Raw genomic sequence first — 15,123 nt, forward strand, 5'->3', positions numbered from 1 at the left:
CTGTTTCCACAGCTGCTAAGTTCAGAGACTTGTGAAGCTAAATAGGTATGTAAATATTGCTGAGCTCTGCTGGTTTAAGGCCCTAACTAAAAGCAGATATAGGTTAGAAAGCACCAATTCCTGCACGAAGGCCTTGTCAGTAACTTCAGAAACTTTCCTGAAGATTTGGTATATGTAGATGGAGTGATAAAGCAATCTATCGTGTTCCTTAGTCATTTGCAAATCATTATGCTCATTTTATTTCCATCTTAAATTATCTAGTTTGATTCTTGTTTTATTTGGGTGGAGCAGGGGGAGTTATTAAAGAAGCTTTGGCATAAATCAACTATGCCACAGCTACAGCCATACCTGAGCAACTTCCTAACCAACTCAGAAGCAATACTCTGGAATCAGATGAAAGCAAGTTGAACACCCTGCTACATATGAATGCATTTTGTGTCGCTCCACTTCACGTTCCCCAGTACTTCTAGTTCTGGAAGTGCTCATTCATTCTGGCTCGGGTCCACACAAACACACACTGCTCCAGACACTGCTGCTTCCACTTACTCATTCCATGGACACAACTAATAAGCTCAGAGATCACATGCACTGGAGAACATAGTGCAGATACCTAGCTGGCTTTGCAGGAAATCCATTTAGACATGGAGAGTAATCACTATTATGCATGATTTTGTTTTTCTTGGGTTATCTCAAATTTCCCATTAACCTCTTGATCGTTCCGTTAGAGTGAAATAACTCTCCAGCCTGCCCACCAGCAGGTTTTGAGATCTTTCAGAAATAAATTCTGAGCCACATCTAGGAGATCAGGGCATGTAAAAGGGGACTGAGGTAGATTTTCAACACCTAAATCCAACTGTAAGATCTTCTGAACTCACCTAACCTGCTGAGAACGCCGGGCTTTCTGCAGCTGCAGTTTCCCACCTTCCAAAGAAGGTTCTGCTATAGCCAAGGCTCAGATCAGCACTTATCAGTTGTAGAGATTCAGGAATTTATCTGCCCCTTCCTTTTGATTAAGATCTTCAAAAAAGATCCTAAAACCTCTACAGGACTAACCTGGCAGCTCGAAGCACACGTCGTAACTTCTAAGCACCAGTCAGTATCCCACAGACCACAGTGGCCATGGCTTTTTCTTAAAATATGTTCAGAGGAGACTCTCAGCTCAGGATTCCCAACCTCCCTCACTCTCCTGTGTCCCAGCTGGGAGATCTGGGCTCCTCTCCCTTGGCCAAGAAGAACAGAACCTTCACCTTCCACTTCCATTAGATGGATACAATCGTGTCCCCAGGCTGGGACCTTCCTCTGCTCCCTCCCTTCTCCCTTCCACTTGAAATTAAGGAGGTTTTCATTTTGTTGTTGGATTGGGTGGGTTTTTTTGTTGTTGTTGTTGGGTTGTTTTGTTTGTTTGTTGTTAATAAAAATTCACACATTTATTCAGTCAGACTTCTTCCTTTCTTCCGCCTAGCTGTGGCTCAAGGTTCTGCTCTTTGGACCTACTTCTTTCATGAACCATTACCACTTCTGGTCTTTTTATGGTTAGAGAATTACCCACAACACACAGCAGATGCTGTACATCAGTTCTGAGCTACGGCACTGTGTGCTGAATAGCAACCTGTGTCCCAAGTGGTCCTTTCAGTTAACTGCAGACCAACTGGGCAGGCACAGCTCAGGCAACACAATGATGTTTGAGCAATTTTTAGCTGGGCAAGGGAGAAACATCTCTCGTTTTGATTCAGCTTTATTGGGCAATATTTCTATAAAGGCCACCACTAACACAGAAGTAGATATTAGATTTCATTACCTGCGCGAAATACAGCTTTAACTTCTTTCCTCTGAACTGTGTTTCATGCAGCTCTATTCTGGCACGAGCAGCTGATTTGGGACTACTAAAATTTATCCGCACACGTCTGAAGCTCTTGAACAGCTGGAATGTCACGCAGTCATCGTAGGCACGGAACAGGCCTTCAAATTTTTCCTGCAAATGAGAAAGAAATAATGCTGAAGGTTAAGATTCTGTTGGGTGGTGTCGGTGTGTGTTAAATGAGGAGCTGGAACTCAGTGGCAGCTGTTGAGGCAGTAGGTGCAGCAGTGTTCCTGGGGGGGCTGCACACTGAGGAGGAAAGGCTGCACAAGAAGAAGCTATAGAGAGCACTGGTCTGAAAGTGACAAAATCTGGAAACTACTGGGGGAAGGAGCCTTCAAATGGGGAGCCCACCAGGGATGAAACCTCTCGTCAAAGCTGAGCAAAATTGTGGTAGCACAGCGACTGCCCAAACAAAGCCGCAATGGGCATCCAACTGGAAGTGCCAGGCAATGTGATCTCAGCGGGACAAAAGCAGACATTGAGCTGAATGACAGCAGGGTCAGCAGACAAAGTCAGGCCTGCTGTAACTGAGGGTTACTTCCAAATCTGTGCTGCTGGCACTGCATATCATAGAATCACAGAATCACAGAATGGCCTGGGTTGGAAGGGACCTCAAGGATCACGAAGCTCCAACCCCCCCCCCCCCACAGGCAGGGCCACCAACCTCCACATTTCATACCAGCCCAGGCTGCCCAGGGCCCCATCCAACCTGGCCTTGAACACCTCCAGGGATGGACGGGGCATCCACAGCCTCTCTGGGTGTATTATGTTCTTGTGGATGTTCTGTCATTTAAATACTTAGAGCACATATACACCTATTCCTCAAGAGTCACTGTAGCAGCAGGAAGAATAATTAGATAACTGAAAATAGTGACGTGTTCTAAGGACCAACTCCAGGCTTAAAAACATTTAGCTATAGAACAACGTGTTCAAAAGCACCTGACATAAATACGAAGATCTTAGCACTGCATAGGGAGCTGTGAGATGAAGCAGATGGATAGAACTAGAAATGAGCAAAAAGCTCAGTTTATGTCACCTGATCAATACTGTTCTCATCCGTTGATCCTCCAAGCAGGACCAAGAGCCCAAAATGTCCTAGGAAGGTGTACCTGGGACTGTGCAGCTGTACCAGGGACACTAACAGAGCGGTGGGAGCCCCGAGGTCAGCACGGTATGGTGGCTGAGGAGTTAACCAGGAGAGCAGATCACAGCAAGGAGCATGAAACTGATGCGCATGTACCACATCTCCTCTCATTCACTGCCAGCTCTGTGGTCTTCTTCCCCAGAGCTGATATTCCATCTCTGGCATCCCTTCAAAAGAACCTCCCCGTGGTCTATTAAGCTTTCATGATTTCCATTTCATTTTGCCTGACCTCACTCACCTCTTCCTCTCACCACAGGGGATACCTGGGAGGAAACAAAGCGCTCAGTGGTTTGGCTGTGGGTGAATAAAGGCACACAGTAATGCCACAGACAGCAGGAAGCTGATAGGTTTGCACAAGCAGGTCTAGTCCTATCGCCTACCACTCAAACTGCCACCATTTCACACCTTGGTTCGACATGGCTTGTTTTGCAGCTTTTTTCTTACACTTTTGCACAATTCAATTTTCCTGAGCTGAGGTCTGCCTCAAGTGGCATTTGTCTCAAGGTCAGCCCAGAGCAGCTGCCCCTCAACCCTGCCATGCTTGGAGTTTTGGCCACAAAGCCTTCGCTGGGTGAAGGGACCCAGGGGCACAGGGGACCAGTGTGTGCAGAAGCCTGCACAGCTCTGCATCATCTACATAATTAGTAGCAGTGAGAAGCTAATTGAAGCTTACATCTGAAAGCTGCCTATTCTGTCTGTTTCAAACTTCTCAAGTACTGTTGGTTGGTCCATTTTACAGCACTTTAAAGGAAACAAATATATATGCGCACACACACACACAGAGGAGACCATCAGTGCATTATAACAGCAGTCACACTGGCTAAAAGCAAGCAGCAAGGAGGACGTTTCCTGGCCCCCTGTTGCAGCTCTGCTTAACCACAGGTCAGCAGTGAGAAAACCACTGCATGGACTAGGGAAGTCTCTCTCCACTGCAACTGAACATGAAGTAGGAAAACTGTTTTCCCTTTACCAGCACAGCAGTGTTTCCTTGCACTGTGCCCTGGGCAGCCAGCCTATGGCAGGGTGGGCTGGGGGGCTTTAAGGTCCCCTCCAACCCAAGCCACGCTATGATTCTGTGGTCTCAAACACAGCACAACACTGTGAACAGCACGGAGCTCCGTCCTCATTAGGCACCGCAACGGGCAGATGGGAGTACCTCCAAATAGAGCTGATTAAGCACCAGACGCCAAGCGTAATACTGGGAGAACATTACAGCACTGTGGACTTTATTCTGCTTGCTTTTCAGTTTGATACCGGTGCAGCTTTAGAGATCTCATTTTGATTAACAGGCCCAAAAACACCGGGGCGCGGGGGAGGGAGGAGGGAGTCGAGCCCTCTATTTCCTATTAACACAAAGCAGCCGACCCACAGCACAGGCACATCTCCTGCACCACTGAAACTGCACAGCACATCTGAGGCTTTTGCACATTTTCAGCTGATAATAATAATGACCTCAGCAGAGGTCATTCATCAGCAGCGGCAGCTAATGGGCCTCAGCTGCATCTTGAGCCATCCCAGCTCCTCCCAGCTTGCTATTAATTCCCAGGAAACGTCTTATGCCTTAATTGCTATGGTCTGTGACTCCTAATATCTGCTCAGGGTACTTATTTGGATAAAAGTCTTTCAGAGCCATTCTGATCTGTAAGAAAAAGTACCACATGCGCTTTAAAGACTTAAGCAAATTCTCTCCCTTTCAAGTTTGGTGGATAAATAATTCAAGGCCCGCAATCATCTCAATTCAAGACCTTTAAAGTGCTCTTAGGATGCAGGATTGTTAAAAGGCTTTTAAGAAGTCTGAACTTCCAGTCCGCTTTCTGAACTCCTTGACAAAAATCATACAAGAACGTCCCAGTGGAAGCAGTGGTATTGCTGCTACTGGAGTGGGAAGGGAGCAGAACAGCTTTACAGAAAGCCATTACACCTCATTAAAATTACAGCTTTTGTTGCCTGCGTCCCAGAAGGATTAAGCCAAACGGGAATAGGTTCAGCTAAAGGCTACCGAGATAAAAGAGCAACTTACTGAATAAGAAATTAAAAGGCTTGGCTTATTTAGCAAAGCAAATCCTGAAAGGAGACCTGACTATCATCAGCAACTTACCAGAATGGCACAGAGGGCAAAGAACAAGCACTGAAATGAAAGGCTGTGTTGGCACAGAGCAGGCAGAAAGCTTGCAAACATCAGGATAATGGCTCAGAAATGGCCTTCCCATTACAGCAGCAGCAGCAGCAAAAGATATTTCTAGGACTGAATCAGGTTAGTTTGTGTAAGGGCCTGTGACAAAGTATTGACACAACAAGCACTGTAAAACTTGGCTGCCCGAATTAGCAAGAGAATGGGGTTCTGCCACTGCGAGTCCCTTCCAGCTCCACAGCCCTGTGATTTATTTCCTTTCATGAATAGCTCCGCTGCTATTGTGCGCACTCAGGACAAAAGCCAAGGCCTAATTCAGAGCAATGGAAGTCTTTCCACAGACATCAGCGCGCCTTGGATTGGAGCCCCAGAGCTCAGCACACAAATCACATGTTATTGTTCAGTCTGTTTGCGCTCATTATCACCGCTGTTACACATGTGATTGAGGAGATGGCTGCGATTGAAAACTTCAGTCTGATCCTTGTTCTAGAGCTTTGGAGGCAAACAAGACAAACATTTTTCAATTATTTCCATTCTTCATTACATAAAAGAGAATCACAGAATCACAGAACGGCCTGGGTTGCAAAGGCCCACAGTGCTCATCCAGTTCCAACCCCCTGCTATGTGCAGGGTCACCAACCAGCAGCCCAGGCTGCCCAGAGCCACATCCAGCCTGGCCTTGAATGCCTGCAGGGATGGGGCATCCACAGCCTCCTTGGGCAACCTGTTCAGTGCGTCACCACCCTCTGGGGGAAAAACTTCCTCCTCATATCCAACCTAAACCTCCCCTGTCTCAGTTTAAAACCATTCCCCCTTGTCCTATCACCATCCACCCTCATAAACAGCCATTCCCCCTCCTGTTTATACGCAGCCTTCAAGAACTGGAAGGCCACAGTGAGGTCTCCCCACAGCCTTCTCTTCTCCAAGCCAAACAAGCCCAGTTCCCTCAGCCTTTCCTCACAGGAGAGGTGCTGCAGCCCTCTGATCATCTCAGTGGCCCTCTTCTGGACCCGCTCCAACAGCTCCACGTCCCTCCTGTTCTGGGGGCCCCAGGCCTGGATGCAGTACTGCAGATGGGGCCTCACAAGAGCTGAGCAGAGGGGCACAATCACCTCCCTCTCCCTGCTGGCCACTTGGCCAATCCAAGTAACTAATCGTATACAACAACCAAGACATAACTTACAAGAACAAAATATGTTTCTCCTGAATTCTGTACTTGATACCACTTTCCCCAGAAGAAACTCATCTCTCAGAGCTCAACGCCTTCTGTTTCCACATAGCCACAGCAGTGCTACCACTGCAGATCTCTTGCACGGCACAGGACGGAAGATGAAACTGGACAGACAATGCAAAAGCTGTGCTATTCCAGTCTACAAACAAAGCCACCCTACAAGTGAAGCAGTTCCCAGTTCCCAGCACCAAGGATGGCTGGGCTGGCTCAGCCTAGAGGGGCAAGAGAGACACTGATGAGGAACGCTTCAATAATAATATATGCTACTTTGATAGAATATACATCCTATTTTCTGGGATCATACATTGTAATATATGACACCACTTCCAACAGCTGGAAGTAATTTCACCATCGAGATATGCCGGTGCCACTTAAAGGGCACTGTAAGGGGCTAATGTGGTCGTGTAGGCTGTTGTCACCTGGGACCAGGGAAGATGGAGGCCAGCTGGGAGAGTGACTGCAGGATGGCCTTGGTGGTGATCTTGGCTTGGGATACAGAGAAGAAGATGCAGCAGAAACATGTTGTATCTAAGGAAATGAGAAATGGTGAAGGGATGGAAATGAACTGCATTAAAATAGCCAGCAGTGCTGGTACGAAACGAAGACTGTCCATTAAAAGATTAGGGCTCAAATTTAGGTTATTCAGCATTAGGTCTGTAAAAAGTGAAAATGCCAACAGCCTAGAGGTATTCAAAAAGGGCTAATTACTTACATGGAAAGGTAGGAAGAAAATGTTAGGGGACAGCAATACACCTTTATTTTCCAAAGTCCATAAAAAGGGACTCATTTCTAAAAATTGGTCTCAACAGAACCGCCAAGAATTCGATTCACTTCAGGAGCTTCTAACAGTTATTTCACGAGCCACAGAAGGCAGGGAAGCAGTTTGATGCAACTCAAGTGAAGGGTGAAAACACATTACATGGCAAGAGCTCCTGCAAGCAGCCAGTGTGAGCAGCAGCCTCACCAACCCTCGTGTTTTCTGGTTCTAAAAAGCACACCTTGCCAGCGTGCTCTCATCCTTATTCCTTTAAGAAATGGCAGGAGGATAAAAGGTTTATTAATCATGCAGAGATCACCTTAAGGCAGATGTGTCCATATCCCAGCTTTCCATTTCACCTCCCACCAAAGGAAACTATAGCCAAAAGTGTGAGGTCGTCCTGCTCCCCTCACCGACAGGGCAGAGCACTGCCACATACAGCACTCAGACTGGGCACTGCTGCCTGACCTTGCAGAAAGTTTCTGCTGTTATCAAAAGGGATTTCTCACAGTCCAGTATTGTTATTTGTTTTAAACTCAGCGCTCAAATCTTTCAACGCTGCACAAGCATTCAGTACACCAACAAACAGACACAAGTCTCCTACCCTGTTCATACAGCCTGTAGCTCTGTGCTCGCCCTTCTGCAGAGGGGTGGAGGTCAGGCGAATGGTGAGCCAATGACAAAGTGAAGCAGTACAGATGAAGTGAAGCCAAACTAGCCAAGGCTGCACTTTTGGAGGGGCAAGTCAGAAACAAAGCAAAGAAACCAATAAAACAACCAACAAACAATAATTCTTACCTGCTTAAATCAGGACTGATTCGTTTGTACTACTGCAATCCCGCTGATGCTGCAGAGGTTCTCAATACCTTTAGGTCTTACCATGGGTAAGAAAGAATACACATTTTGTATTCCAGATAATGAGTGACCTTACTGCTGTGCTCTTTGCAGTGAACCAGACCTACCCAGAACACACACCAGCTGCAAAACACGTTGCAGGACGCCCCAATCTGTGCATGCCCTAGCATGTGTGTTGCTGTGTTAGATGAGTGCTGCTTTGGAGGCCCCTATATAGCACTGGTACATCCTGAAGGCTGCATTTGGGGTTCTCTCATTGCATATCAGAAGCATTCTAATGCCAAAAAGATGAGTTAAGAGGTTTGCAGAGCTGTAGGGGTGGGAAAGGACCTCCTGGGATCACCCATCCAACTCCCAGCTAACACAGGTTCCCTACAGCAGGCTTTCTGCTTACACATTCAGCGTCTTGCTCCAGAAAAGGACTTTGAGAAAACACAACAGACATTGCACAGTGTGATGTAAAACACGTGCAATTCGTCATCTCCCCAGAGATGGTGGTGGCAAAAACAGGCAGGAGACGTCAGGCTGAAGATGCTGGAGAGTTCCACCTCATGCTGGGGCTGGGGCAGCAGGAGCACATCCTCCTGCGTCAGGGCAGCCCAGCGAGGAACAGCAGCACTGCACAGCTCCTGGTGAGCAGAACAAGACAGCCGTGCCTCTCCGAAACACCTGAACCAAACACATTCACATTCCTCTTCCAACTCATCGGCACAGCGAAAGGGACGGCGATAATACCTGCCCCACAGCTTGGTGGAAGCAGCAGTCTCGTCTCAGAAGTGGCTGACAGATGACAGAGGCACAGGATTTTGTTGCGTTGCCTTTTCTGTTTTTAACCAACTCATTTCCCTGTTTACCTCCAAGTGACGCACGTTCCTCCCGCTCAGCTCCACTGATCTGGAAACCAAAGGCGCCTTCAAGATGAAATAAATTGTTCCCGTGGCAATGCCAAGGGGGTGATTTAATCTACTTTGGAGACTTCTCAATTCAATTTCACACCCAATGATTGAGCTAAAAGAAAAATCCACGCTTTACCTTTCTTTTTTCATAGGAGCGCTGCTATTTCACTGTATTGCCCACGACAGCTTTTGGAAGGCTCCACGTTTGAAGCGCTCCGGTTCCAGATGCCACATTAGCTGCCTGAAATAATGGAAGCACTCTTTCAAACCATCTGGCCGTGTGCCCACGATATAAATAGAGCTGTGAGTTTTGCCCCCGTTGTAGGAAGCATTCTGTAGAGACGCCGCTCTGTTCTGTGATTGCTGTGCCGGGCGCTGTGTTGTGCAGTATTCCTCTCTTTATTTATTTAGGCATGTATTTGGCAGGGAGGAAAACAAAGGAAGAGCAAGTTTGTGAAGGACTGAAAGCAATTCCTGCCTTTCCAAAAAGTAGCTTTGCATTTCGGCTTGAGAATGCTACAAATAATGACAGTAATCTAGCAGTAAGCAAAGATTCCAGCAGGCTGCCCTGCAATGGGCACTTGGTGTTATGTGCTTTTGGCTGTTTGCTTGGTTTTCTTAATTATTTTCTTTAAGAATTCAAACAATAAATGAGAAAATAAGGTAGACAGAGAACCCCAAGGAGCTGTTCCGCATTGGATTTAAGAATGCTTCCAGTGAGATAGCAGCTATCCATTCTGTCTTATTGCTGGAGACATTTAAACCCAACAACTAACTGGCAGCACAACAAATTGCTGTGCATATATCTGGCCTGCATCAGTAATTTTTTAAGTACCCATTACCTTAATTGAGCAAACAAAGGTATGGAGGAAAAATGACCTGAATTAGAATCATAGAATCGCTCAGGTTGGAAAAGACCTTAAAGATCATCCAGTCCAACCCCACCCCAACCATCCTACCCTAACTCTAACAGCCCTCCGCTCAATCACAGCCCTGAGCACCACATCCAAACGGTTGTTAAACACATGCAGGGATGGTGACTCAACCACCTCCCTGGGCAGCCCATCCCAGTGCTTAACAGCCCTTTCTGTACAGAAGTGTTTCCTGATATCCAACCTAAACCTCCCCTGGCACAACTTGAGGCCATTTCCCCTTGTCCTGTCACCTGTCAGCAGTGAGAAGAGACCAGCCCCGCTCTGCTGCAGTCACCTTTCAGGTATTGGCAGAGATCAATAAGGTCTCCCCTCAGCCTCCTTTTCCCAGACCAAACATCCCCAGTTCTTTCAGTTGCTGAAGGAATTCTTCAGTGATCTTTGGAAACTTAAGAATCATCTCAGCCCTCTGAGGGGGACCATTTTCCACATCCATTCATATGGACAATCCTTCTATAAGCATACAGAAATCCTGTTGGAAAGCTAGAAGCTCCAACTCTAAAAAGTCTGCACTGAGTCTGCTGGGCTGTCAGGGGATGCAGTCAGAACCCCACTGGACAGAAGCAGAATATAAGAATGAAATGAAGAAAACCCTCAGAAGCTGAAGAAATTTGTTTCATGTATGCACTTGGAGATGCAATGTTGTAAAACATCTATAAAATACATGCTATTCATTCCCTGCCTTTTCCAACCCAGTTAAGTAGAAAAATAAACAAGAAAAAGCCATGGGACAGTTTAAACAAATAAAATGTTTGCCTTGCCCATTCCTGGTTTAATGCTTTGCCTACAGTGATCAACATTTATAGCTTTTCAGCTGATTCTCATCACAGACACAGGGAATGCTCTTTCTTTTCCAGCCCCAGTGCAAAATGCAAACAAATGCAAACTGTGATAACATGATTAGAAATACAGTTCCAGCCTCTCTGGATTCAGAAAGCCTGGAGAAGGCTGCAGGGTGACCTCATTGCAGCCTTCCACGACCTAAAGGGAGCCTACAAACAGGAGGGGAGGCAACTCTTCGAATGGGGAGATAACAGCAGGACAAGGGGAAATGGTTTGAAGTTGAAGGACGGAAGATAGAGGTTGGATGTCAGGGGGAAGTTCTTTCCTATGGGAGTGTGAGGTGCTGAACAGCTGCCCAGAGAGGCTGTGGATGCCCCGTCCATCCCTGGAGGTGTTCAAGGCCAGGTTGGATGGGGCCCTGGGCAGCCTGGGCTGCTATGAAATGTGGAGGTTGGTGGCCCTGCCTGTGGTGGGGGGTTGGAGCTTCATGATCCTTGAGGTCCCTTCCAACCCAACCATTCTGTGATTCTATGGAAATCAGTGCTGAAAGTGACCCCCTGTTAAAAGCAAACAGGCAGGACGGGGGAAGAAAATCTCTTGCTCCTTTGTGAACTTTCTAGATTTAATACTTAACAACTGGAAAAATGTAGAAGGAAAAATTACTGGCCCACCAACACATGTTCTGAGAAGCTCAAATCTCTTCTGAAACAGGGCTTCAAAAAACAATAGAGAGAAACAGCCGAGCAGATACAGAAACATGGCAGTTTGCACTCAAGGGCTTTGCACCTCTGCACCAAAGCACAAAACAAAGGCCTCACCTCCTCCCCTGCCTTTCTCTGTGCCACTGAAGCCCGCAATTACAGCACAAACCACACAGCACTGTGACCACAGTCTAACACTCCCATTGCACTGTTTTACTGTTCCGTATTCCTGCCAGACTGCCTGGACCATCTGTCATTCCGTCTTACACTTCGTTTGTAAATTGTTCAAGCAGGTCTGTTTGCTGTTTACATCCGAGCAGCTCCTAAAGCTAAGTCAGGAGCCTCAATGTGCAACAAAAACACAGCGAGAGCAGCAATGGGCTGCTGCCCACCAAGGGACTCAATGCAGCCGGTAGTACGCCCACGTAAATTACAAGTGAACGGTGTTTCAAGGCTCATGCTATGCACAAATGTTTTTGTGTCAGTACCTTTCAGCAGGAACAACTGTGTAAGGATGAGGAAAAAAGAATACTAAGACAAAAATCAATCACGGGTTGGATAAGAACAGGGGTGTACAGAGATGAAACTTTGTGCTTACACCCAGCAAAGGGAGGGAGATGGGAACCCCTTCCAGGAGCCATTCCAGAAACATTCTGCCCTGTGCAGCTCAGTGTGGGTGATGGAATAGTTTTAGTTTGAGTCCACTTTGGTGAAAAGATGTGATTTGCACTTTGCGAGGTTGTTTTATCCCCAGAGACAGGTCAGGGCCTCTGGGGACTCCAGCACCCCGAGCTGCTCCAACGTCACCGAGAAACGCCCCATAGTGTTCCGTATAGCTAAGTGAAAAAAAATCATAGTCACAGAATCACAGAATGGTTGGGTTGGAAGGGACCCCAAGGATCATGAAGCTCCAACCACAGGCAGGGCCACCAACCTCCACATTTCATAGCAGCCCAGGCTGCCCAGGGCCCCATCCAACCTGGCCTTGAACACCTCCAGGGATGGACGGGGCATCCACAGCCTCAGTGGCTCAGTGGCCACCAGCACTGACCACTAGCAGACAGGATACAGAGGAGGGAATTTCAGTCTTGCAGTGCTATAATTGTTTTAGTGGGCAGATGGAAGAAACCCCAGGGTGAAAAAGCAAACATTCCTGACCAAACTGCTCCCATGTCATCTTTCAACCAACTGGATAACTTCCAGTTGGCACAGATTTTGTTTCGAAACAAGAACTGGAAAGTAGACTAATCCTATCTTACAGCTAAAAACAGCACCGCTTTTCATCAAAATCATTTTCATTTCCTGATGTGAAAAATGTATCAATAGCAGCATGATATTAAAAAGATACCGGACCGGCATTATGAAACCAAAGCCACTGTCTGTTAAGGCTTGTATCCAGAAGGCAACAAAGGCAGTGATTGGCAACCAGGGGGGTAACCAAATGGCAACTCTGTTTTTTAATAATAAAACCAAGTAGGACAAATGAAAATAGGTGGCACCCTGCAGAGTGCAGCTTCTTGCTGCGTGGCGCTGTTTGGCTATGTGTCTGTCTCCTGAAGTTCTCTAATGGCACACAAGTCCATAGTGTGCATTTCAAGGAGTCTGACTTGGAAGTAAGACTTCCAAAGCACTTCAGTTTGGTGCACTCACATTTTAAGTGACATAACAATCCATGAGAACAGCAAGTTGAGAGGGTCTCACGATGGCTCAGCCTGCTGTGCATGCACCCACCTGCAAAGCCCTGTGCTGAGGAGGCCATATTCACTGGAGGCTCCAGAACAGAATTTATGCTTTTCAGTCTCAGTAGCAAATGGAGCTGGAGGTGCAAGTGTTTCCTTAATCAGTACGAGATACTGATATCTAATTAAGGACAAACTGTCGACTAGAAGTGTACCCATTCAGACTGTCAGTCCCTCAGCACAGCCAAAGACTCCCTAAGAGGTACACAGATCAGAAACACAGTAGATCCAGGCTTGGTACAGATATACCTTCACCTGGATAGAAAACATGTGGGGTCCAAAAAATGAAGAGCTTGAAAGCAATAGCAGTGTCCTACAGATAAGTCACACTGTATAAAATAGTTAAAGCCTAAGCAGAAGTTTTAGCAAACATCCAGCCATGACATTCAGAAATGTTGCTATGTTTTGGATGCAGCAGGCACTGGTCATCTCCTTCAGGACTGCTACTGGATGCCAAGCAAACGTTTTCATTCAGCAGCACTCAGTGACACTGAGGTCCTTCCCCTTAGCCCAAGAAATATCACTGCTTTGGGAGCTAGGACTGTGTGCAGCTTAAATCACTGCTGTAAATCACTGTCGTTTTTCAACATTTCCAGCCTGGTTATCTGCTACGAAAGCAAGAAACAGACATCTCAAAACCCTTCATCTTTATTCATTCACTATAAAAAAAATCAACTTCCCAAATCTCTAAAACTTAAGTACATCAATAATTTACTTCTGCCTACCATAAGCAGCGTGCTTGTTACTATTATGGCCCCTTGTTTGGCTTTGATCCCAGCTGCTATCATTAATAAGACTTTACTTTCTTCTCCCTTCAGTTCAAGGATCCTGTGGTGTGGGTTCAGGGACCAGCAGCAGCCTGCAGGAAGCCGGCCGGTCGCACAGCCCTGCAGTTCAGCTGTTTGTAAAGCTAAAGGTAGTGCTTCTCACACTTGGTGCTTTTCCTCTTAGGATCTGTAAACAAGATAATGATGACATCTCATTTTACAGACCAAAAATGTACATCAGGAAAGCCTAACTAGGCTAAGAGACAACAGCCCATCTGCAGCAGCAAGCCTCAATCCTGCTGTGGCCACGTCAGCACTGAGCCACAGCATCACAATGAGTCCAAGCAGGTTTCAACACTACTCACAGCTTGGCAGTGCATTCAGGAAGTGCGTGCCTGCTGCACAGTACCCCCGAGCATCAGGTGGGGCCACACGACCACCCGCAGCGACAGCTTCACAAGCACTGCAAAACGAGTGCTGGCACACTTCTGGTTTAGGCATCTTTTACAACCTGTGCACCCACCCTACAGGAGTTGTGACGTGACGTTACTGCAGCAATGACAAGTGGAGCAGCGTGAAAGCATTAGTCAAAATACCTACTTTCTACATCTCCTTTATGCCACCTGTCCAGCTGCCTTGCCAAATAACAAAGGTGGTCAATTTCACAGAATCACAGAATGGTTGGGCTGGAAGGGACCTCAAGGATCATGAAGCTCCAACCCCCCCCCCACAGGCAGGGCCACCAACCTCCACATTTCATACCAGCCCAGGCTGCCCAGGGCCCCACCCAACCTGGCCTTGAACACCTCCAGGGATGGACGGGGCATCCACAGCCTCTCTGGGCAGCTGTTCAGCACCTCACCACTCTCAGAGGAAAGAACTTCCCCCTGACATCCAGGGGAATGACATCAGAGGGATGGCTTTGTTTTTATTAAGTTAGTTTAGTTATCTGTCCAACTCTTTATACAAACACACAAGAAATTGGTCATACTTGAATTCTCTCTGCAGCATGATGTGCTGTCTTCTTGCTGTCAGTGGATCTGCACACTGTGTTCCTCTTTCCTCTTAGGCATTACAGAAGTTTTCTTGCTCTCACTAAAACTCACCAATATTTGAAATTCATTTTGCGACGCCCTGAACAGGTTATCCAAGGAGGCTGTGGATGCCCCATCCCTGCAGGCATTCAAGGCCAGGCTGGATGTGGCTCTGGGCAGCCTGGGCTGCTGGTTGGCGACCCTGCACATAGCAGGGGGTTGGAACTGGATGGGCATTGTGGGCCTTTTCAACCCAGGCCATTCTATGATGCTATAATTTTGCACATTTGAT

General features: G+C 47.0%; 1 protein-coding gene across 3 annotated transcripts in view; it reads right to left on the minus strand.

Annotated features, from left to right (window-relative positions):
* RCAN2 (regulator of calcineurin 2) overlaps positions 1-15,123 on the minus strand; it is a 77,447-nt gene that overhangs the window by 12,824 nt on the left and 49,500 nt on the right. For all 3 annotated transcript variants that reach the window (XM_420062.8, XM_004935924.5, XM_040698615.2), the window contains one exon: positions 1,799-1,972. In XM_420062.8, the coding sequence (XP_420062.3) occupies positions 1,799-1,972 (174 nt within the window). The remainder of the gene's footprint in view (positions 1-1,798; positions 1,973-15,123) is intronic.

Source organism: Gallus gallus, chromosome 3 (assembly GCF_016699485.2).
Source record: "Gallus gallus isolate bGalGal1 chromosome 3, bGalGal1.mat.broiler.GRCg7b, whole genome shotgun sequence".
NCBI lineage: Eukaryota > Metazoa > Chordata > Aves > Galliformes > Phasianidae > Gallus > Gallus gallus.